Genomic DNA, 23,664 nt, shown 5'->3' with positions numbered 1-23,664 from the left:
CCCCCCCCCCCCCCCGTTAGACCCCAAAAGGCTGCCGACATAGTGTGTCCATTTTGTAATTGGCGAAACCTGTTCCTCTATTTTTTTTTCAGGTCTGTTTTTTTCGGATTGGTCCAATAAGAAAAAAATGTTTTGCACCCCTTTGATGTACTGGTCCCTACACCTAACTGTTGGTATATCATACTATGTGTGTTTAGTCCTATGTTCAACCTTCCTGGCCACTTTGATTTCATACTGAAGGCAACTTTTTTTTTTTGGCCAAACTTTTTTTTTATTCGCTCGCTCGCATCAGTTTTGGAGTTCCCGGAGGATGTCATCCATATATTCAAATCAACATGGCCTTATACACAATGTAATACTAGCTACACTGCACTTGATAAACTCTATCCTCACCTCTAGTGTGTTGAGAAGGTACTTCATGTTCTCCTCTAGGACAGCCTTCTCATCAAATGGCAGTGTCACGTCCATGGCTCTGGTCCCCTGCTTCTCTACATTGGTCTTTGGCAAAAAAGTAAAATAGTCAGAAATACGAAAGGTGCAAACATTCCTTATGGATTACAATGTGAGCTAAAATTATTTTACACCAATGCAAAGGCTAAGTATGTAGAGTGTTTGCCTTCGTTGCATTTTGTAGGTCGTGAGTTTGATCCCCGGTCGAGTCATTCCGAACACTTTAAATATCATTCTGCTTTCTCTGCTTAGCACCCAACATTTGGGCAATAGAATGGTACTTGAACACACACCCCTACTAGTGGGCTAGCCCCCTGCTGTAGTGATTGCACAGAGTTGTGTGGCCCAAGGGGTATTCAAATGTATGGACTATCTGGTGCAGGAGAGAATTTAGCTAAAGTCCTGTCACAAACATACATAATAAATGTAAAATCAACGATTTTCGTGGGGATTAAATGTACTGACCTTGACCATGGCAACGAAGGGCATGACCTTCTTCTTCATGTACTTCTTCAACTCTTCCAACCCACCAAGGGTCTTGGCAATGTCCTTGTTCTCCGGAAAGCTGTTGTTGTTTTCCTGCGAAAATGTCAAAGAAAGTCCATGCCTTGGTGGTACCATCATTTTTTTCAAAGTTCACATAACGTTACGTGTCTAGTAAAAGAAATGAATTTAAGACTGAAGCTGTGCAAGTTCTGTCTATTTGCTGCTTCAATCCACAACATGGCATAATAGATAACCAATGAAATTTGACCAAAAGCAATAAAACACATCTGCATTCTCAACATTAAGTTCAGAGCAGGAATAAGATAAATGTAAATCAAACAGTACATCTAAACGTATTTTGAAGCCAAGGGCACACAGCATGCACTAAAGGACCTTCTGGCAACAACATGGCTGGAAGTGTCCTTTTAATCACCACACAATTTGTGAGGTTGACCAATGGTCACATGTCACTGAGTCCCCTCAAATGTTGAAGGGTAGATTTTCATGTGAAAGATATGCTTGAAATTTGGCTACATTTTGGCAGTCGATAAATTTTCCCAAAGGTGGTAAATAGTGTGACATTGGCATGTGATATTTTCACTAATCTCCAAGCAGATCCTACAGTGCCATAAGATAGTATCAAAGCTGGCCAAGAAGTATAGCCGGCTAAGGGAGTCAAACGGTAAGTTTGATACATTACGCCACCATGGATCTGGTTGGAGATTAATTTTCACAAGTATCAGATTGCAGACATAAATCCTTGTGTGACTGAACTTTGAACTTTGAACTGACCTCATACATCTTCCTGAGGGTCATGAGGGTCAAGTGTTGCCAGGTGGGGAAGGTCTTAGCGACCCAGATGGTCATGTGGGTGGGGCGCTGGGCTGGCGGCTGGCTGGCACCCTTCTGTTGGTGACAAGAGAAGAACAGTTTATGTTTTAGGTGTTGAACCATTACATGTATATTCATTTACCATGCACTTTTAAAAGACATTAAGACATACTCTGCAAGCAGAGGTTAGGCTCCGACGGTTTTTTTCTCCTTTTTCTAGGCGTTTTTACTGGCTGTCTATGTTGTACTGTTTTCTTTATGTCTCGTTTGGCCTGATAAGCTTCAGAAAACAGCCAGAGGCTAACATCTGCTTGGCGAGTAATTAAGAAATACCATTTTCATTCTTGCATGACGCTACAGATTTGAAAAATGTACTCCCAATATGTCATCATTAATCTTATTATAAATTACTATTTAGTATTTCAAAGTTCAATGACATTTTCACACATATTACATACATTTTTTGATAAGTTATGATAAGAATATTCTTGCCCTAACTTATAAAAATATGGTATTATAACATAAAAAGAGAAAAGCAATGTCAATTTGCAATTTGCAAGTTCTTTCAACCAGAAGGTCAAAGACGATAAAGATTTTTCTGGCATTATTTTCAGTAAAATATAAAAGATTAGTCTGTAAAACTATACAAAGAGAGTAATACAATTCCATCCATTCTTCAGATTTTCCCTTGAAAAAAGCGACCTAACATTGTATATGTACATACCTTGCCCTTTGGTTCAGCGAAGTTCTTGAGGCGGATGCGTAAGTCGTGAGCGACGTCCATGAGGTAGTCGAGCGCCTCGTTCATCACCTCATCTACAGGCCCTGCCTGGGGCCAGGCTGCATGCATGATGGACTCCTTCTGTGGTTTGCAAAAAAATTCTGATCAGTGACATCTGACTAATCTCAGAACAAGGCTGAAATACCATTACATCATTGCCGATTGTGGTGAAAGAGAGGGAGGAGAGTGAGAAGTTCCAACATGTAGATAAGGTAACATTAGGCGGATCAAAGTATAAGTTGAAATAATTCAACATTTTAATGAGTAAACCACTGGAAAATAATGAATCTCAGACCTTCTGATACTTTTCATCATACAAAAAGGAAACAAGAGTCCAGAGACCTCATACCTTCAAGTTTGTAAAACAACTTTTGGTAATTTTTTGCTTCATCTTCGGAATCCTCTTCTGGCAATAACAATCTGAGAAATAACAATGAGGCGCCCTTATCCTGGCCTATCACTGGGAAAAACTGTGGACTTGGGCGAAATATTTTTCCTGCCATCTTTCTGGGACATTTCTACATGTAGCACTTTTGTCTGAACTTTGTTGCACTAGTCTAGCATTGATCAAATGCCCATTGCGGAACTGTCGGGTCATGATTTTTACAATTATTCAAAGTCACCACAGTAACTGCAAAAAAAAACGTGAATATTCAAAGATTAGCCATACACTCCCTTCCAGTGTTCTAGCCAGCCTGAATTTTTTGTCCATCCCCTGGATTTTGATTTGGAAATCCTGTTGAGTGCCAAAGGCGCGACGATCCTCGGGGGGTCGGGGGGTATGCTACACGTGGAAAATTTTGAAATCTAGTCCCTCTGAAATGCTATTTCCTGCATTTTGAGTTAGAAATTTTGCTTGAATGTAGACTCTACCTGGTTTAATTAATGGCATCTGTTTTAATATCTTAACATGTCGATTTTTGTCCATCATAGAGGACAGAATGGGCAAAATATTTGTCCATCCCCAGGACAGAAGGATGGACGCTGGCTAGAACCCTGCTCCCTTCAGTATTCATCAACATTTTGCATCCCTGCCAACTTTCTGGGACCTTTCTACATGTAGCACTAGTCTTCTGTCTCAACTTCTTTACACTAGTCTAGCATTGATCAAATGCCAATTGCGGAACTGTGGTGTCATGATTTCATGATAGAAAAGTCACCACATCATCATCATCATCATGGGCGAGATGCCCGGACCAGTTCTACTTTGACTTTGACTCTCTCCTTCCAGACATAATAACTACAAAAACGTTACCACAATAAGTGCAAAAATAAAACAGTGAACATTTCAAGGTTGACTGTACACCCCCTACAGTATTCATCAACATTTTGCGCCCTACCTTTCCCAGCAGCCCCCAGATAAAACCCCTCATGAACATTTCAAGATTGACCATACACTCCCTTCAGTATTCAGCATTTTGTATTGCAACTCATAGAGGGAAGTTGAAGAAGTATTGGGGTAAGTGGGGAACACTGTTTGACTGAAGTACTTCATACTCAATATCAACTATTATAAATGGCTATTTTCATTTCCTGACATTATCTTGTTCATTACACTGAACTATGGTAACCTGTCTCTGTTTTTTTATGTACCTTATTGTTCTTGCACGTTTATTTGTGTTTATTTGTATCTGTACCATTGTACTTTTTAATAATATATGTAGCTTATTGTTTTTGCATGTTCATTTGTGTTTATTTGTATCTGTACCATTGTACTTTTCTTGAATAAAAAGAGTCCCTACCTTTCCCAGCAGCCCCCAGATGTGCTCACAGAGGTGCGGACAGACGGGAGCCAGCACCAGGGTCTGCACCTCGATAAACCTGAACACCAGCTCTCGGTGCATGCCTTCTGTAGCTATCTCCTTGTACTTACTCAGCGCAGCCTGGTGGAAATATAAACTTAGTGTCAATAATTCAATCACATTGAAAGATATCTCAGATATACGGACGGGTGCCAGCACCAGGGTCTGCACCTCGATAAACCTGAACACCAGCTCACGGTGCATGCCTTCTGTAGCTATCTCCTTGTACTTACTCAGCGCAGCCTGGTGGAAATATAAACTTAGTGTCAATAATTCAATCACATTGAAAGATATCTCAGATATACGGACGGGTGCCAGCACCAGGGTCTGCACCTCGATAAACCTGAACACCAGCTCACGGTGCATGCCTTCTGTCGCTATCTCCTTGTACTTACTCAGGGCAGCCTGGGGGAAAGATAAAACTTTGAGTGTCAACAAAAAAAAATTTTTGTAGTAGAACGAAGACTATACAACAAAGAGAGAGCAGAACTTGATAGAATGATAAATCCTTATAGTATGTTACCCCACATCATATACCTGTGTAATACCAAGGAGCTTTTATATCAGATATAAAAGCTTCTAGCCTGACTAAAATCGCGCCCCTAGCGGCCGGCCCTACGATTGCCGCCGCCCTCGGGGGGAGGGGTTCACTAAGCCCAGCCGGCGAGAGCTTGTGTAAACACAGGCTAAAAAGCTCCTTGGTAATACAAATTCTCTTCAATTCCTTATGAATTTACACAAACCTTTGATTGCAAAATATATCAAAACATGAACATATCATCAAGTACTGCATGACATTGTTGTGTTCTTACTTATGTATCAAGTACTGCATGAAATTGTGTTTATACTTAATACTGTAAATGCAGAAATGTTTGCGGTGGATTAATGTTCGCGGTTTTCGCGGTGACCACTTCACCGCGAATTTGAAACCACCGCGAACATTTTTCTATAATTATATTCTATTGCAGTCTATGGTGTTACCGTGAACTTAAATCCATCGCGAAAAGTCCTTTTTCCCGCTACCGCGAAATTAAATCCCCGCAAACTTAAAAACATTTACAGTATTATTAAGTAATGCATGACATTGTTGTCTTTATACTTATCACCATGGCAACTACACAAAATTTAGACGCAATGTGTATAGCATTATGGTTGTAATATTTTCTTGTACTTCTCTAGTACATGAATTAGCTAAATGAAAATTTAAGACATACCTGAAACTCATAGAAGCCAGTTTTCACAGCCTCCTTGAACATCATCCTGTCATACCTGGCAGCAGTTTCCAGGATGCCTTTGTTCATTGAGCTGAAAAGAATTAAGGAAAGAGAACTTCACTCAGGTGAAAGCTTTGCTTGGGGCCGTCCCTCGGATATGACGTTAAATGGAGGTCCCGTATTCGGGGAGAGCCACACCCCGAGCACATTAAAGATTTCATCACACTTATAAGAGAGTATTGGTCGTTAATAACCGATAACACTATTTTTAGCAAAACAAGGCAAGGACTCAAAATACATACTCCCACTCGTACATTTCTAACAAGAAATTGAAGATTTCATCCCAAGGCAAATTATTTAGAGTGAATTCTTAATGCTAGTCTTAGCCTTGTTGTGCACTATTATTTCAATATCAGCAACTGTTACAGATGCTCAAAAAGTCCCAAACCACGATGGGTGTCGTAAAGTGATGTTTTGAACGTTTCCATCCTTACCGTCCAACGAAAAGATCCACTTACACCAGTATATTTCCTTTCATTCTCTAGTTTTAGCATGCTGTCTCGCTGTATATGTGTGTAAACTTCTATTTACATTTGATTAAACACTGCCTGGGGTTTTCTTTATGTTTGGACGAAAAGTGAGTGTTATGAATTGTTGATCTGCAGAAAGACCTTGATATCCTCTCCATATACAAAGCTACTGAGAAAATTAGTCTGACAGAACCGGAGGTTGACAAATTATGTATGATTAAATTCAACTAATCTTTGCCGTATCTTCATATTTATTCAAAACTACTGGGTAGTTGAGAGCAATAATACAGAAACAACATTCATATCATACATCAGGGCTCGAAATACCACCTGCATATGCAGGTTAGTGCAGATAAAATTGGAGCTGTGCAGGTATTTCTGGTGTCTACCTGCACCTAACCTGCACTGGTCATGTACTGGGTATATACAGGTTAGTGCAGATAAAATTGGAGCTGTGCAGGTATTTCTGGTGTCTACCTGCACCTAACCTGCACTGGTCCATGTACTGGGTTTTATACATAAATGTCCTATGATGACTGTGTATAGATTGTCATTAGCTGCATTGATAAAGTATGAAAGAAAAAATAGCAATGCATAGTTCCTGAACAATTTTATTATGATTCATAATTCTTAAGTCCAGAGTGGTGCAGGTAAAATTTGTCTGGTGCAGGTAATTTTCAATGTTACTTGCAAGTTGCACCAGTGCAAGAATGCAGAAAAAAAGTATATCGAGCCCTGTTTATGTATATAAAATAAATATTGAGGCCTGGGACAAATTAAATGTATAATTCTCACAACCAGCCATCATAGATTAGCCTATGTGTCAGGAGTGACCAAGATGGCGGGAAACAAGTCACTGCTTGTCATGTTGCTCTTGGCTTCGAGTGTTCTGTTGCATGTCCCGTCATCAGCGCTTCCTGTGAAGAAAGCTCTTCGGTGCCCAGGCAGCTGTTGGTCCCACATATGGCATGTTACACAGGAAGTCATCTGCCGCTGTCCCGATAAAAATTGGGCGGGGTCCCCCTGTAGCTGGATTGGGTATGGAGGAAAATATAGCTTCCCCGCGTGTCTTGAAGTGATACCAACCGACTTCCACCCAGCCACGCGATCAATCTTCATCAAGCACCTCCGTTCTCCTACGATTCAGGAGTGGGCTTTCCCAAACAGCCCGCGAGTTCAGGTCCTTCACATCTACAACTCAAACGTTTCCGCGGTGCAGCCAGGGGCTTTCCGCGGTCTCCGATTGGTCAACACCCTCAGCCTTGCTGACAACCGTATCTCAAGCCTTGGTAGGCTCAAATTAGTGATTTCTTACTTCATGATTTCATCTTACTTCATTATTGTTTCTATTTGATTTTTTTATTTCATTATTGCATCCTAGATGATCTTCATTTGCAATGCCAAACCGAGAGATTGCATGCACATATTATTGATGAAGACTTAGTGATGAAATTCTGCAGGATTGGTCCACTAGCCTGATTGTCATGGGCAAGTAAAAGTGCCAATCTGGAAAGTGAGATTTCTTCATGAGGGGCATTTTGATATACTTGTTACTTTTCACAGTCATACCATCAAGTATTGGTGTTTAAAAACAACAACACATTTTTCTGTCAACAACTCCTGTTATTTCAGTTCATACCATTAAACAAGGCAGAATCTAGGAACAAAAAGACCCTCTGGCACTTTCAGGGCTGTAAAGCCCTGTGCATGTCAAGCCATTTTTGTTGTACATGCACAATTCATTGTTTTTCAGTGGGTGCATTTTGTTACCATGAACAGTCTTTAAACTCCTTAAAATAATGTAAAGCCCTTTTACTTGTGGCTAAATACCTGAACTGTTCATGGGCAGCCTAAACTTTTGGCTGGCGTTTCCCACTGGGCAACTGGCTATAAAATGGTTCGACTGGTTTCCTTGACATTCTCATTCCTTGAACTTTGTTGTCATCATTTCATCATCATTCACCATTAACACTGGCTTTTTTTTCTTTCTTCATTCAGAACCTGATACGTTTCTCGGGCTTGAGATGGTGGTTACCTTGAGCCTTGACAGGAATGCCATTTCCGTCATATCTCAGCATGCATTCCGTGGCCTGCCTAACCTCAACAGGTTGGGGTTAGCCATGAACCGCCTGCCTGCTGTGCCCGTCGATGCACTGCTTCCGCCGCCAGCGCTGGAGGCTGTAACACTGCATAGAAACGACATCACCACAATCGACAGCCGAGTCCTGCGCCTGCGTCAGACCCGGATCTCGCGTCTCGATGTTGAGAGCAACAAGCTGGAATGTGACGGGAATCTCACGTGGTTCATCTGCAACCTCTCAGACCTGGAGCAGATTTTTGCTCCGATGTTCCTGAGGTGCGCATTGCCTGCTGACCTGCGTGGGACTCTCCTGGTCACCATGAGGAAGGATGTCTGTCATACCGTCACGGACGCGTCCATCACCACAGGTTCTCACACCTTCAACTCGAGTCTGTGCGACGACACCATTCCCACAGAGAAGGAGTACACTTACGACACAACAAGCTCAATGTATGCCACAGGGATTGACATTGTCAATCTTCCCGATAGCCCAAACATCACTGAGGACGATGACAGACGCCACGTCAATGCCATCATTGCAGCTGTTGTTGTGCCCCTCCTACTTGTGTCAGCATCAGTGGGAATCGTCTATTTCTACAACCGCCGTTTGGCCCGTCACGATGCCCCTGCCGAAACAGACGGAAGCGATAAGATTGAGCCGTACGCTGTCGTGTACTCAAACTCGGCGGGTCTGCAAGCATCGGACAGAGACTCGTCTCCAGGGAGACGACCAAATCCTATTCAGGACCAGGCGACAGAGGACAATGATGACATTCAGCCGTACGCCGTGGCATACGTTGATGTGTCAGGAAAAGGGAAAAACGGCAAGCTTGCACCGTATGCAACGACTTCCTTTGCTCACATCCAGACATCAGATCAACACGACAATGATGACATTCAGCCGTATGCTGTGGCATACGTCGATGTATCAGGAAAAGGGAAAAACGGCAAGCTTGCACCGTACGCAACGACCTCCTTTGCTCACATACAGACATCAGATCAACACGACAATGACATTGAGCCATACGCCGTGGCATACGTTGATGTGTCAGGAAAAGGGAAAAACGGCAAGCTTGCACCGTACGCAAAGACTATCATCAATGAAGACCCAGGGCCACAGCTTCAGCCATATGCAGTGACCCACGATGAAGACCCTGGGCCACAGCTTCAGCCATACGCAGTGACCCACGATGAAGACCAAGGGCCACAGCTACAGCCATATGCAGTAACCCACGATGAAGACCCAGGGCCACAGCTTCAGCCATATGCAGTGACCCACGATGAAGACCCAGGGCCACAGCTTCAGCCATATGCAGTGACCCACGATGAAGACCCAGGGCCACAGCTTCAGCCATATGCAGTGACCCACGATGAAGACCCAGGGCCACAGCTTCAGCCATATGCTATGACTCAGGATGAAGACCCAGGGCCACAGCTTCAGCCATATGCAGTGACCCACGATGAAGACCAAGGGCCACAGCTTCAGCCATACTCAGTGACCTATAAAGACCCAGGGCCACAGCTTCAGCCATATGCTATGACTCAGGATGAAGACCCAGGGCCACAGCTTCAGCCATATGCAGTGACCCACGATGAAGACCCAGGGCCACAGCTTCAGCCACATGCAGTGACCCACGATGAAGACCCAGGGCCACAGCTTCAGCCATATGCAGTGACCCACGATGAAGACCCAGGGCCACAGCTACAGCCATATGCAGTGACCCACGATGAAGACCCTGGGCCACAGCTTCAGCCATACGCAGTGACCCACGATGAAGACCCAGGGCCACAGCTTCAGCCATACGCAGTGACCCACGATGAAGACCCAGGGCCACAGCTTCAGCCATATCCAGTGACCCACGATGAAGACCCAGGACCACAGCTTCAGCCATATGCTTAAACATAAATTGACCCAGAGCATCGTGAGTATAAAATCTACTAGTACATGTATATGCAACAATCTTTAGGGGTCCTTCCTGGTGTAAGTGGATCAAACCTTAACATTTGGTCTCATGTGAACTAAGCTTATACATTGTACCTAGAGTACAAAACTGGTGTGTAAAGTCTAAAAGTAATTTATGGGTTATGTAAAACAAACAAACCTGACGAAGGCCCTGTCTGACCAGTTTGTGGGGGGTCCCCCCCTCAGAGTGTCCTTCGTGGCCAGCATCTCCTTCACCCACTCCAGCCATGTGTACAGGCGCAGGATCCCCGCATCCGCCATCCTCTCCACAAAGTTGGCATCCTCCACGGTGTCCCCTGCGTCCGCCAACGCCAGCCGCATTCCTACAGACATGTACATTCATCGTTGAGATACAGAAGTACACAATTCAGAATCTATGTCTGTCAGTCATTTCAATAACATCCACCATTCTCTCCACCTACATCAGATGCAAATGCCAGCCACATTCCTACAGAATGCCACACACACACTTGCATCAACAATATTTTTATGTTTGAGAACAACACACAATTCAGAAATATAATGATCTCTGTCTGTCAGTTGTTTCAATAATATCGGCATTTCTCCACAAAGTTGGCATCCTCCATGGTGTCCCCTGCGTCAGCCAAAGCCAGCTGGATTCCTTCAGAACATCACACACACACCTGAATCACAATTCAGAAACACAATCTATGTCTTTCAGCCGTTTCAATAACATTCATCCTCTCCGCAAAGTTTGCATCCTCTACTGTGTCCCCTGCGGCCGTCAATTCCAGCCGCATGCCTACATGTACATACAGCACATGTACATTCATCGTTGAGATACAGAACTACTCCATTCAGAATCTATGCCTGTCAGACGTTTCAATAACCGATCCACCATTCTCTCCAGTGTCACCTACATCTGCAAATGCCAGCCACATTTCTACAGAATGCCACACACACACTCGCATCAACGATATTTTTCTGTTTGAGAACAACACAATTTAGAAATACATCTATGTCTGTCATGCGTTTCAAAAACAGTCACCATCCTCTCCACAAAGTTGGGTTGGCATTCTCCATGTATGTCTTCATACAGACAGAAAGACAGACACACATACATAGTACACAATAATATATCATGGTACACGTTTAATATCTAAAAAGTACTACTTGAATCAAAGACTAGTTAAAATTACCATCTGCAGAAAACTTCTCAATGGCACCACTCAGTGTTAGGAAGTTCCCAGTAGACTTGGACATCTGGAAATTAAAGGAGACATATTTCTTTTTAGCTTTTGCAAAATTTGAAACAGCAAAAAAGCTTAGGAAACAGTTGGGATCTATAAAATTTAAATTATTGGGTATGACAAATTATAAGGGCTGATTGACCAATAAAACAATGGACCGATTCCATAGCTCTGCTGACCTCCATAAAAACATTGAAATATGGAACATACATGTACAAAGATTTGACAGACATGCAGCCGCTTTCTCATTGGTCGAACTGTTAATTACCAGTCACTCATTGGTTGAAATTTGGTGCGAGTGCGGATGTCTTCCATGTAATCAAATCAACATGGCCTAACTGTTTCTTGGAGGAACACTGAGAAACAAACCTTTTCAGAGTTCAGCAACAGATGCCCATTGGCTCGCACACCTTGTGGCCATTTGTCTTTGCTGTGCAAATTAAAAAAAAATAGGGATTAAGTGTACACGAATCAGAGTTATACTTTTTGCTAAACTGCAAGAGACACTGCATGATAACAGATCATTTTTCGGACCACAGTCCAACAAGAAAAACTCACTGGTTTTGTACTGGTACATATTACCGCTATCTCTCCTTAGTTATAGGTGCTCACCTGTCTGGCCAGATGGCACAGTGGTTGTACAGGAAGTAAGTCAGGTGGTTGGGCACCAGGTCCTTCCCCGACACCCTCAGGTCTACAGGGTACCAGTACTCAAACTCTCGCTTCATCCTGTTCAGCTTGTCCTTGGGAATATCCGTTTTTGGGAAGGGCGCCGACTTGAAGAACACATAGTCCCATACTTGCCTGGTCATCTGCTCTGGTCTGGAGAAGGTGAATTTAAATGGAAAAGGATGACATGACTGTCCCAGTGGATGCAGGGCTCGAAATTCATTTTTGGGATTAGGTGCACTGGTGCACCCAGCTTAAAAAATTGGGTGCACCGAAACTTTTTTGGGTGCACCACTTTAATTTAAGTAGAATGTCAGAAAAAAACTAATAACAAAACATAGTTATATACTATCAAATTCTTAAACAAGTACCATGACACTATTGACAGACATTTTTATTATCTTTCTAACCCTTAGATGTCAAGAATATGATGTATACTAGTACACATTGATATCTTTACATACATAAACCCAAGAAAATATTTGAGACCTGAGCCCTGGGATGCAAAAGAGGACATCAGTAATAGTACATGATTGGCTAATCTGGATTTATATGACACATAAATCTCAATGATTTACAACATGTAAACATAGTCCAGGGCCCTATAGATAATATAAGGGTAAAAGAAAATCTGTACTCAAGTATGGTTTAACTACACTAGTAGGTAACAATGTACAAATGTTTCTGTCTGTAAACTTAGTTAGAATCCTACAAGGGAAAATGTTTACATTAGTTTTAAAAACTGGGAACATAAAATCTCCACAAACAATTCCCCTTCTTTCAAACATGTTGCAAGAACTTGCAACCTGCATGTACAGACCTTTAAACACTAGTACTGTGAGTCTTCAGAGAGATTTCAAACGAAAGGCGACAAAAAGTCAGATAATTTTTAGACCTAAAATGACAAAGTAACATGTTCATTAAGTGCAAAATGTAGGAACCTGATTCCCAGTAGTCCAGGTTTGGAGCCATTTAAAGTCCCTCCCTCAAAGTTTTGTACATCCAAAAGGTTTCCCTATCGCCAATTAGAGACTCTGATTCTAATGTGTTTCTCATGTGTTTCATGGTAACCAATCACTTATAAGAGAGTATACTGTATTTAGTAGACAGCAGGCTGGCAGATATTCTTGTGTTTCTGTGTGTCAGTTGGTCACAGATATTAGCTATGTACATTGTATCCATTGGGTTTTGCATGGTGTATCCTTCAATCATATATTACATGTAGAATCACTATAGAAAAGTGTGTTTACTGTATGACAGAGCTTCGCGAGCTTGCAAACGCGCACTGTGAAATATTTGGCACCTGATTCCCAGAGGTCCAGGTTTGGAGCCGTTGAAAGTCCCTCCCTGCAGTAGATGTGCCACAGTGTAGTACGCCATGTAGATGGTGGAGTCAGACAGGGACTCTACAAGGTACTTTTCATCCCACGGCATCTTTGTACCTTTTGATGGGATGAAATATCTTTTAGTACAGTAGGTTAAAAAGACTGGACTGTAAGGTTTGATCCAGTAACACCAGGAAGAATCCATATTTTGTTAGGGGTGGTGTCTCAAACACAGGACGTTTGGCTTTATTCTAACCCGACTCGAGTGACCGCATGCATATATGGGATTCAAACCCAGAGCCTTAAAGACAATCCGTTCTGACATGATCTCACAGCAGACAGTGGTAAAAGACAAAAAGGGAGAATAATACATTACAAATAAAACATAGTCAGAACATTTCAAGATTCTGAGTCAATTAGCTCTGACATGATTCCACAGCAGACATTGGCAACAGAAAAAGGGAAAATAACATTAAAAATAAACATTTCAAGACTTACTGCACTATACATTACTTTTCTAAATTATTCAACATTCAATATACTGTAATTCAATTTGTCTTCTCGGTACCATACTTTCACGGTCTGAGAAAATTTAACTTGTTCTCGGAACTAAATGTTCACTGTCGCGGCAGGTGCACATAGAAAAAGGCTGTGAATTATTCGTTATCGGTAATGATAAGTTTAAGTTACAGTCATCACCGTGAAAACCATGAACAAAACAGTACATTGAAAAAATCAGGAATTACAGTATTAGCACTCACCCAGCCCAAAGGACCTGGAGCAGGCATGTTCATGCAGCCAGTCCAGCGTAGCCTCAAAGTTTTTCCTCACGTCATCTGTGAAACTGGATAAAAAACAGCACACAAGTTAAGCCCTGGACTATTGATGCTATAGTAAAGAGCTTTTCTTCTTGGTATTACAGTATTCAGGAAAATCTGATCAAGTGACTGACTTAAAACACTCCCACAGATTGTTAGCCTGAGTACCATCCTCCGTAGTGACCACTGTCTCTATACTTTTGCTTAGTATACTAACCATGGATTAGCAAGCGAAAGCAGTGAGCCAGCGGTCTCCACGGAGGATGGTACTCTGGCAAACAGATTGTGTCCAGGACCCATCCCAACAACCAGAGACAGGACTTTCAGCCTGTGCATCCAAAAAATCTTAACTTCATGACAGGAAGTCGATAAAAATGCATTTTCATAATGACAACTGAAAATCAAATAACAATGAGTGGAACTTAAAAACATTTAAAGCTGGAGACAGCCCAGGTCTACTCTAAACAGATAATGTATCATATCTTATGTATTTCACTCACGTCTCCACCTGCTGCAGTGCTGTAGCTGTTTGCTTCTTCCACCCGTCTTCCCCATAGTCAAGGTACCTGCAACAAATCATGTCATGTCAGGCAACAGACAAAGGGAGTCTAGGTTGAAGAACCTGTAAAATGTTGACTTTTTCTGTGAATTTTTGTTTTATTTATTATAACTTCTCAATAATTCTCCCTGATTAGTATGCAGTTTTCTATGGGACCAACATTGAACCCCATGAGGCAAAGCCAACCTTCTTATCCTGTCACTCTACACACACACACACACACACACACACACACACACACACACACACACATACACGCACACACACACACACACACACACACACACACACACTCACACTCAGTTATCAATCAATGCATGAAGGTTATTCTATTAAGCACTACAACATGTAGCACTAAGGCCTACAGAAAAATGTTAAGTTTCCTTGTTTCATGTGACTCCACTGTCCAGCCCCCCCAAAAGTTCAGGGTAAGCAGGTTTTTCTAGGGTAGTTTTTTCTAGAACACAGTATTTTTTTCTAGGCCTGAGACAGAAAGTAAGACAAGACTCACCACTGATCACACAGAGCCACCACACACTCGTCCCCCGACCTCGACATGACTTGTTTCTCCGGCTCCATGTACACCACAGCCTCCCTCTGTTAGGGGACAACACTTGTCAGGCACAGGGCTTTGTACAAGTGGGAACTGAATAGCTACCATAGGGTCAGCAGGCTTTTCTAGGGTTAGGCACAGGCACAAGCTTGTTTAAAAAATTTTAAGTCAGGAATACAGCTGATATCCTCTCAATAAGACAAATCTTAGGGATCAGCCAATGTTTGGAAGTCATCAAAGCCAATCCAATGTAATCGGGTAGATTTTCAGGTTAAAAAAAGGCTCAACTCTCTGGTAATTTTGAAATTTGGCGACCTTCTGGAGACCAACAAATTTGACGGTGTGAAGGTGTGAGGCCGGCTTTATGAAGTACCAGTAACTACAAATTAAAGCTGTTGAGCCATCAAACCAAGAAATGGGGATAAGGAACCATAAAAACATGAAAACTGCCTTCAAATCTGTACCAAAGATACTGACAGAAATATAATACCAAGGTTAAGGCTAAGGCTAAGACTAAGACTACTTGGTCAGCTGCTTACCTTGTCAACCATTTTCTTCTTGACATCCTGCTTGACATCCTGGATCTTCTTGCCCTTGTATTCTCCTACCTGCATCACCTGCAGCATTCAACATGGGAAAAGTTTTGATGACAACTGAAAACTGTAAATCTTAGAATATTTGCGGTGGTTTTGACCTCTCCATCACACAACTATGACCCTTCAGAAAAACATTTGCAATATACTACTAAAAGTAGCTGTACTACAGAATTGTCCCAACTGTACATTTACAATAAAAAAAAACTAGGCTAGATGATATATACTGTAGTGTTCTACTTCCATCGGGATCTTTACAAGTAGCTATAGATTGTACTCTCCAAGCAGAGGTTGGTGGGAAAAATCATGATTTTTCCTTTCGTTTGTTTTTCTTCATTCCGCATTCCCACCAACAAAAAACATTTTGCAGAATTGAAAATTCTACTGGCAGAGGTCCTCAACATTATCTCTGTCAGCAGAGACTCTGATTGCAATCTCTATCAGTAGAACTGCTGAGTCTGCAATTTCTACCCTCAGACTGACATACATGTACACATAACCATCTTCTCCTTTGGTATCTAAGATGACTCGTTAGGGAGGTAAGCCCTCATGTGACTTCTATAAGTCCAAATCTTAATGCACACAGCCCTCTGCACTTTGCAAATTTGTGCCCAGTTGTCAAGACTGCCATATATACTGTATATAGTATTAATCTAAAAGAAACATGTCTTTAATTTCTGAATTTTGCTTTACCCCTTCATAGAAGCCCTTGAGGTAGACTTTTTCCTTGGCCTCGAGCAGTTTGTCCTTGTCGTTCTGACTCTGGATCTTGAGCTGGTCACAGACTGTCACTGCGGACAGGTTCCCGAACCCGGGGACATCAATGATCGGCACCTGAAACAGACAGTTGTTTCTGTGACATGTTCTACAGTAGCTACAGGCCACTGAAATTGAGCAAGTTAGGTAGAGAAATGATTGTACATTACAAATGCATTAAAGACCAGAAGTCCACAAATTGAATACATGTATTAGTAAATATGTATATTATACATGTACACTCATCAGGCACATACTGATACCTGTATGATGTCTTTTCAGAAGTGAAGGAGTCAAGGTCAAAATCAAAGGAGAAGAGTAGTTTTTGTTGAAATTAAGAGACATAATACAAACTTTGTGCTTATCATGTTTGTCTTCATGAGCTTTCACTATGATTATATAATACTAAATGTGTTTTCTACTAATCATTACTTATGAATATATCAAGCACTTACGGGGTCGTAGGGCAAGACCATTTCATCTGTCACCTGATACTTCTCTCTCATTGGCTGTGGAAACAGAAATTGCATTAAAACCAAGAAACATGGCAGAGAAGGGCAGAAGAAGCACTGTGTTAACAAAGTCTGACACATAAAAGCAATGGTTCAAGGTCACACCCACAAAGTGAAACCTCAGCCCTGTTAAGCACAGTCTTCACAAGGTAAATTGCGTGGGCCATAGGCAAGGCTCTGCATAGGAGTTTGCCATTCCTCAAAAGTGTTTTAAAAATGTCAAGAATAAGAGTACAATGTCACATATAATTCTACCACAAAGCAAAAAAGACCATGTCATCATCTCCATATCTATATAACATTTTATACCTTTTTCTTCTTTAGATCCCTAAGAGCGGCAAAGTCATCCGGAGCGTCTGAAGGCACGCTGGTGACCACGCCCGTTCCCTTGTCCTCCTTGATGTTCAGCATGGGGAGGGTGTAGATCTTGTCGTACTTGGTCAGGGGGGCCTTCAGGGCCACGCCCATGATATCCTGGGAAGGAGAACATTGGATTAGGGTTAGGGACACTACTAATCATCAAATCTAAGCAAATTAGCCTACTATATCAAAAATACATTATACTGAACAAGCACAGGGGATGTCAAATGATACATGATGTAGATACACAATAACGCTAGTTCACCTTAATCCGTGGGATAACCTAGATTCGTTGTTGGAAAAAAAAACCCTGGGTATTTCAGGTCAACGACATGTGTTTTAAATGACAACATTTTCAAAACATTGCAATGTGAAACTACCTTCCATCGACTTAACGATTCCCAAATACCCTATTTTTATATACAATGTATATAGGTTACCCTACGGACGAAGGTCAACTGACGTTAAATTTGAATGTGAGTCTGACCTCTGTGCTACATTTCACCAGTTTTTAATTAGTTTTTATTTCCTATATATATTCGAGTACTTGTATAGGTGTGGCTATGGATAATGGTCTGGTTTTGGCGATTCATGTTTTTGATTGAGTCATAGTTTGTATCTTGGTATCTGTAAGTGTTAATCTGTTGCTTGTATTGAGTCCCCAGCGCTGCACTGATCACTATTTAGGAAAGTACAAAGATGTGTGCCATAATTTTTTTGTGCCTACATTCATGAACATGTACATGTAACTGATCCTTGCACATGTAGATTATTGACAGATTTTCACCTTACATGTACATATATATATTCTGTGCATACATTATATTTTCAGTGCCTATTTTGGTGCCAACTGGTATTTTCAGTCAATGTCCTCAGTGCCTACTTTTCGTCCTTAGTAATGCCATATACAAATGTACCATACAAGTTACCAACCTGCCCAACTAGCTCCACCAGCGTTTCGTACTTCCCATCATCCTTAGTGAATCCCTGGTACGCCATGTTGCGTGCCGCTCTCCTGGTGCTGACGAACACCTCGCCCCCGACGGTCTGGAACGCCACGTAGCGCATGTCGGGACGCACCCAGCAGTTGGTCTGCCCGTACATGGTCTCAGGACGCAGGGTCGCAGCAACAAGGAAGATGGACTTTCCTTTCAGGCCGCTGGACAAAACAGAACGCCAAGAAACAACTTGTACTTTAAGAAAGTTATGATATAGTTAACTTAAGGCACATTGCAAATCAGTCATCGCGTATTTCTTTATTTCTTTGTTTGGATTTATCACAGGGAGTGAAAGGGAGGGCAAAACAGGGGCAAAGTACATGGTCTCAGGATGCAAGGTCGCCGCAACGAGAAAGATGGGCTTGTCTTTCAGGCCACTGGATAAAATGAAATGCCAAGAGCCAACTTAACTAAGGGTCTCATTTATTTGCATTTGCAGAAAGTTAAGATATAGTTATGTTAATGCAAATTGTAAATAAGCCATTACCTATTAAGGTGAAGCATAAATTCTTTGGCTAATAGTACAATGTGGCTTGCATTTTCAACTACATGTACAATGTAAGGACACCTTGGGAGACCAAGGCATGCATATTGGATTGATTCTGACAAGGGAATCCAAGTATCAATAGTCCAAATCCGGCTTTTAGGTAGGGCAATCAACCCAGATCAGGCAAAAGCACCTCCAGTAGATTTGGTGATTGAATCAGGATCAATCATGTGCCTCAGTAAATCCTAATTTGCAAATCACGGTAGGAACGTGTTAACAGGGTCTCAATTATAAGTGTTGAGTTTAAATGCCCGTGGTTCCTCAATAAATGAGACTAAAGGCTTAACATTCCATCCTGATGATGAAACATGTAGTGTAAGAAAGAGGAAAACCAGTAGTGTTAAGATGTTGGGTTACCTCAGCTTTGGTGGGTAGGGTTCCAACACTTTCATCTTGATAAGGGTGTACTCTTGTGGTCCGACTCCCTGGAAAATAAATAAAATAAAATTGTTCAACATTCTTGTCAAATGAAGATATTTCATCACACCTGACTCACAAGTTTTAATCCTCATAAACAAGAAGAAGACTTAATTATAACAAAAAAACGTTGATGGACATTTGTCCCTCACCTCACCAGTCTGCCTGTCATGGTCCATACAAGGCTGCTTGTCAAATGGGGAGAAAATGGTGTACCTGGAAAAAGGCTGTATTTTTTAATTTACAAATACTATAAGTCATCAAACAAGATGGGAATTTACTAATTACAAAAGTATGTGTAATCCCTGTAGCTTTGATTTGCATTGTATTTTCCAAGGGCCTTTGATAGCAGTTTCAGTCTAACATGTAAGATTGTAAGATTACCCCAACAGCAAACAATTGATATAGAAGCTGCAACAGAAAAACTTGGACCCTTAAAAATGTAGTCTAGTAATTATCTCAAACTCAGATTTTAAAATTTAAAAAAAATTTGATACGACATTATGTAAAATCCAGGAATGCTATAGACAATGATACACTCATATTCTATGCTAAACATAATTCATAGAGTACTACATGTATTACTCTAGTAGTACATATACAGTAGTACATAACCATATATCGTGGATTTGAGATACTGGTGGGCTTTGATTAGCAACTCTAATCTGCTCTGTAAGACTTTGATACCAGTTAGGACTTCCTCTCACCTCTTGCCAAATTTGACCTTGTTCCTGTCCTTGAGCGTGAGGAACTGCCATCGCACAAACGAGTCGTAGTAGGGGTTGGCATCAGTGGTGATGAAGGTACGCCTCCAGTCAACCTGCAAAAAGGCACAAAATTTATGAAGTGTGAAAACACACATTCAAGTTTTTCTTTCATTGGGTACACAAACGTAACAATACTGTAAATGGTCGCATCTGTTTTTCTTTGAATTCACGTTTTTCGACAGTGACATGATGATAATTCATAACTCCACAAATATTACTAGTATCAGTAGTTACTATATAAACTGACAGTGTATATATAGTTGCGTAACAGAATCGTTTTGACCCAAACTTAGAAAACTGTGAAAACCTCTTTTCCCTTACTAGTGCTGTGATATTGAGTCCCTAGAACTTCCCTTAATGTTTGCAAAAGGAGCTAGAGCAACTTAACCTAAAAAATTACAGTAATTTTCAAGCAATTTTGCTTGACTACACTTAATTGCCTCAGAAAAGCCTTTTCCAGAATATCATAGTGCTACTGTCATCCTAAAAAATGAAGTACTACGAAAACCTATTTTTTCCTTCCACTGAAAAACTCTGTCCCTGTGAATCTGTAGATGTATCTATATAGCTGGTATAACTGCCATTTGGGGTATCACACCAGCTTTGCAGGCATGTAGCATGGCAGCAGATGGTTATGTTACACTGAACGACCTGAATTCACTAAATATAAATGAAATTACAGCACACAACACATTACCTTGAGCCCCATACTCTGCAGGTCCTGTTTAGCCAGCGGAGGGAAGTACTCCAGCCAGTACGCAGCCTCCGCAAAGTTCTTGATTTCCTCGTCCTTCAGTCCGAGGGACTGCATGATCTGCCACTGGTAGTCTGCCCCGCCCGCTTTCGCTGCTGCTTTACTCTTGTAAATTTGAGGAAAACATGGTACGTCTAAGGCCATGCATATTCAATTTGCTGGTTGTTTGTTTTTAACGATGGGACTAAACTGGAGAATTGACAAGAAAACAGTGCCAGAGAGGAAAGTCTGGGCCCTATGTAACCAAGGTTCAAGGATGTATACAGGGAATAGAAAGCAAAGGGTCAGATTCAACAGTTCTATACAGCCATCTGACTCTATTGTCAACTCATCTTCTCATTTTCTTCATATCCTTTGAAAGTACTATCTTATAATTGCTCCATAGGTTTATTGTTCCAAAGATTTATGTGGTACTGTACAAGTATTACCAAACTCACTCACACTCACTATCCGGTTTACCATCTGTTGTTCCCCATCCTGTGGAATAAAACTTTAAAAGAAGTGTTCACTACTGACCTTCTTGCCCTTGGACTTGTCTTTGATGATTGGTTCATTGTCCACAGGAGCCTCCTCCTTAGCCACAGTCTTAGGAAAGACGGGAGGATAGCCGAACTCTCGGATCTCTCTCTGTAACTTGTCTGCACAGGCCTGTGGAAGGAGGGGATACTAGTTCACTGTTCAAACTTGTGCTTCATAATATACTACACAGTGTTCTAGCAAATGTACAAATTTAGAGGATTCTGCACTGGTGTTCCAGTGCTGAATTAACTGGTCGAATTGGCCTCAGAACTGGGTGCCCAGGGTTGAAAAAAGTTCAGCAATGGTTTTACAGTGCTGAGCGGCCTTGTCCCTGTGCTGAAGCTCCCTCAGCACTGGATTTCAGTGCTGAACTTCTCCGGCATGCAATCATTGGCTGAACTGTGATGGACAGTCAGGATTGGTGCAATTGCAGGTCAGTATCAGCATTATGGAAACACCTGTAAGTCATCTGGGGACACCTGTAAACTTACCTTGATGGGCATTCCTGAGCAGTGGAGACCAAATGGCCACAGACATCTTTTACCTTGGAGACGGCGATACCCCATGATGAACTGCATAGAAAAACATACCTTCAGTATGATTTTATTTGCAAAAACACATCATAAGAGAGAAAGTTTGCCATGCATGATGTAACTTTTTGGATGAGCCAGGAAGAAACAGTTCTTTTCTAATAACAAATGACATGAATGCAACCAAATACAACCCAGGACCCTCATCTTAAGAACTTAAGTCCTTTCTTTAAGACGAGTACAGCCCCAACCAAGATGTCCTTCCCAGGATTTGAACCAGGGTCTACCATTTTTTTATGAACTGTGAGTCTGCAACCAGTTGAGATACAGGGATAATATTAAATTTCATTCGGAAATATTGTCGTAGACTTTAACTCACCTCATTCTTGGAGAGAGAGAAAGTGTGGCCCAAGTGGAGGCGACCATTCATGTACGGGTAGGGGAAGGTCACAAAGAACTTGTTCCTGGAAGTGAACAGTAAACAAGAATAGTAAAATGGCACAATGGTCCCAAATACTGGTTTACTTGTGTTCACTGTAGTAAGACTCAAAAAGAAAAGTAGAAATCTTTTCTGACAACATTCAAATTTGCATTCTACTAACAAACTTTGCCTTTAAGTGAATTAATATTCGAATGCCTTTGATGTTGGCAGAATTGATGCAATGACCCCATGATACCGTCTTGGGTTCAAAGAGTCTTGGGGAAAAAACATGCATTTGTAACCTTGGGCCTTAGAAAGGGTAGTCTGATATAAAATGTATTATGAGTAGCTTGGCCTTTTCCATAAAGCCACTAGTTAGAATACAGCTCCATTTTGAGAATGCAAATTCAAGCTTTTAAATCTTACCCATCATTTTTCTCAGGTGCATCCACCTCAAAAACTTTGTCCTCTTCCCACCGCTTCTGAACCTGACGCTCGATCTCTCTCAGTGCCTCCACCTTGTAGGTTCCTTTCCTTTCCACCTCGATCTCCTGCAAGTGCAAAGTATGTAAATCTTGAAATGTCATATTAGCGTTGGTTTCATTTTGGCAGTTTTTGCAATGACCTCAGCTCTACAAGTATTACAGAATTATTTCAACTAAAAACTGTTACCCCTCTGTCATCAGAATTAAGTCTCCATGAAAATTTGCAATGATTATCCTGTCAATAGCACATATGCAAAAATATGGTAGGCTTGATGGTTATTGACAGGAGGATCCTGTCAATAACAGATGATCCTGTCAATTACAGAATTTTACCACTACTTTATAATACAGGATAATCTTGTCAACAGTGGAAAAATTCTGTTATTGACAAGATGATCCTTTCAAAGGTGTCACTTCCCACCACAAAATAAACCACTGCAAAACATTTCAATATTTAAGTAAGCAGGAACCAAAGTAATTATCTTAGAAATTAGCTAAAGAATATCTCAATTCAGACTATTATTATACTAGATAATGTTTAGTTAACACAAGGACGTTATATAACGTCAACGTCCTTGGTTAACATCATTAGCTTTGCAAATATACAAAAGTAACGGTCTCCTCTGTCAGCACTGGAACACCAGTGCTGAAGTGGTCGTCAGCACTGGAAGTCCAGTGCTGAGCCGCCGTCAGCACTGGAATTCCAGTGCTGAGCCACCGTCACCACTGGAAA

The 23,664-nt window shown here is 41.4% G+C and overlaps 1 protein-coding gene across 1 annotated transcript in view; it reads right to left on the bottom strand.

Annotated features, from left to right (window-relative positions):
• Positions 1 to 23,664, bottom strand: part of LOC118419192 (leucine--tRNA ligase, cytoplasmic-like) — a 28,817-nt gene that overhangs the window by 2,898 nt on the left and 2,255 nt on the right. The window contains exons 2-28 of the mRNA XM_035825532.1: positions 22,873 to 22,997; positions 22,405 to 22,489; positions 21,987 to 22,067; positions 21,493 to 21,624; positions 20,920 to 21,081; positions 20,163 to 20,275; positions 19,608 to 19,671; positions 19,396 to 19,463; positions 18,427 to 18,652; positions 17,443 to 17,607; positions 17,077 to 17,130; positions 16,559 to 16,699; positions 15,812 to 15,889; positions 15,231 to 15,316; positions 14,661 to 14,726; positions 14,104 to 14,186; positions 13,321 to 13,459; positions 11,961 to 12,170; positions 11,718 to 11,778; positions 11,298 to 11,361; positions 10,277 to 10,460; positions 5,565 to 5,655; positions 4,291 to 4,431; positions 2,492 to 2,629; positions 1,729 to 1,842; positions 916 to 1,029; positions 394 to 498 (exon numbers count right to left, since the gene is read on the bottom strand). Coding sequence (XP_035681425.1) covers positions 394 to 498; positions 916 to 1,029; positions 1,729 to 1,842; positions 2,492 to 2,629; positions 4,291 to 4,431; positions 5,565 to 5,655; positions 10,277 to 10,460; positions 11,298 to 11,361; positions 11,718 to 11,778; positions 11,961 to 12,170; positions 13,321 to 13,459; positions 14,104 to 14,186; positions 14,661 to 14,726; positions 15,231 to 15,316; positions 15,812 to 15,889; positions 16,559 to 16,699; positions 17,077 to 17,130; positions 17,443 to 17,607; positions 18,427 to 18,652; positions 19,396 to 19,463; positions 19,608 to 19,671; positions 20,163 to 20,275; positions 20,920 to 21,081; positions 21,493 to 21,624; positions 21,987 to 22,067; positions 22,405 to 22,489; positions 22,873 to 22,997 — 3,090 coding nt within the window. The remainder of the gene's footprint in view (positions 1 to 393; positions 499 to 915; positions 1,030 to 1,728; positions 1,843 to 2,491; positions 2,630 to 4,290; positions 4,432 to 5,564; positions 5,656 to 10,276; positions 10,461 to 11,297; positions 11,362 to 11,717; positions 11,779 to 11,960; positions 12,171 to 13,320; positions 13,460 to 14,103; positions 14,187 to 14,660; positions 14,727 to 15,230; positions 15,317 to 15,811; positions 15,890 to 16,558; positions 16,700 to 17,076; positions 17,131 to 17,442; positions 17,608 to 18,426; positions 18,653 to 19,395; positions 19,464 to 19,607; positions 19,672 to 20,162; positions 20,276 to 20,919; positions 21,082 to 21,492; positions 21,625 to 21,986; positions 22,068 to 22,404; positions 22,490 to 22,872; positions 22,998 to 23,664) is intronic.

This window comes from Branchiostoma floridae, chromosome 7, assembly GCF_000003815.2.
Source record: "Branchiostoma floridae strain S238N-H82 chromosome 7, Bfl_VNyyK, whole genome shotgun sequence".
NCBI lineage: Eukaryota > Metazoa > Chordata > Leptocardii > Amphioxiformes > Branchiostomatidae > Branchiostoma > Branchiostoma floridae.
Note: the sequence above shows the minus strand (reverse complement) of the source record. Positions and strands in the feature narration are given on the sequence as shown.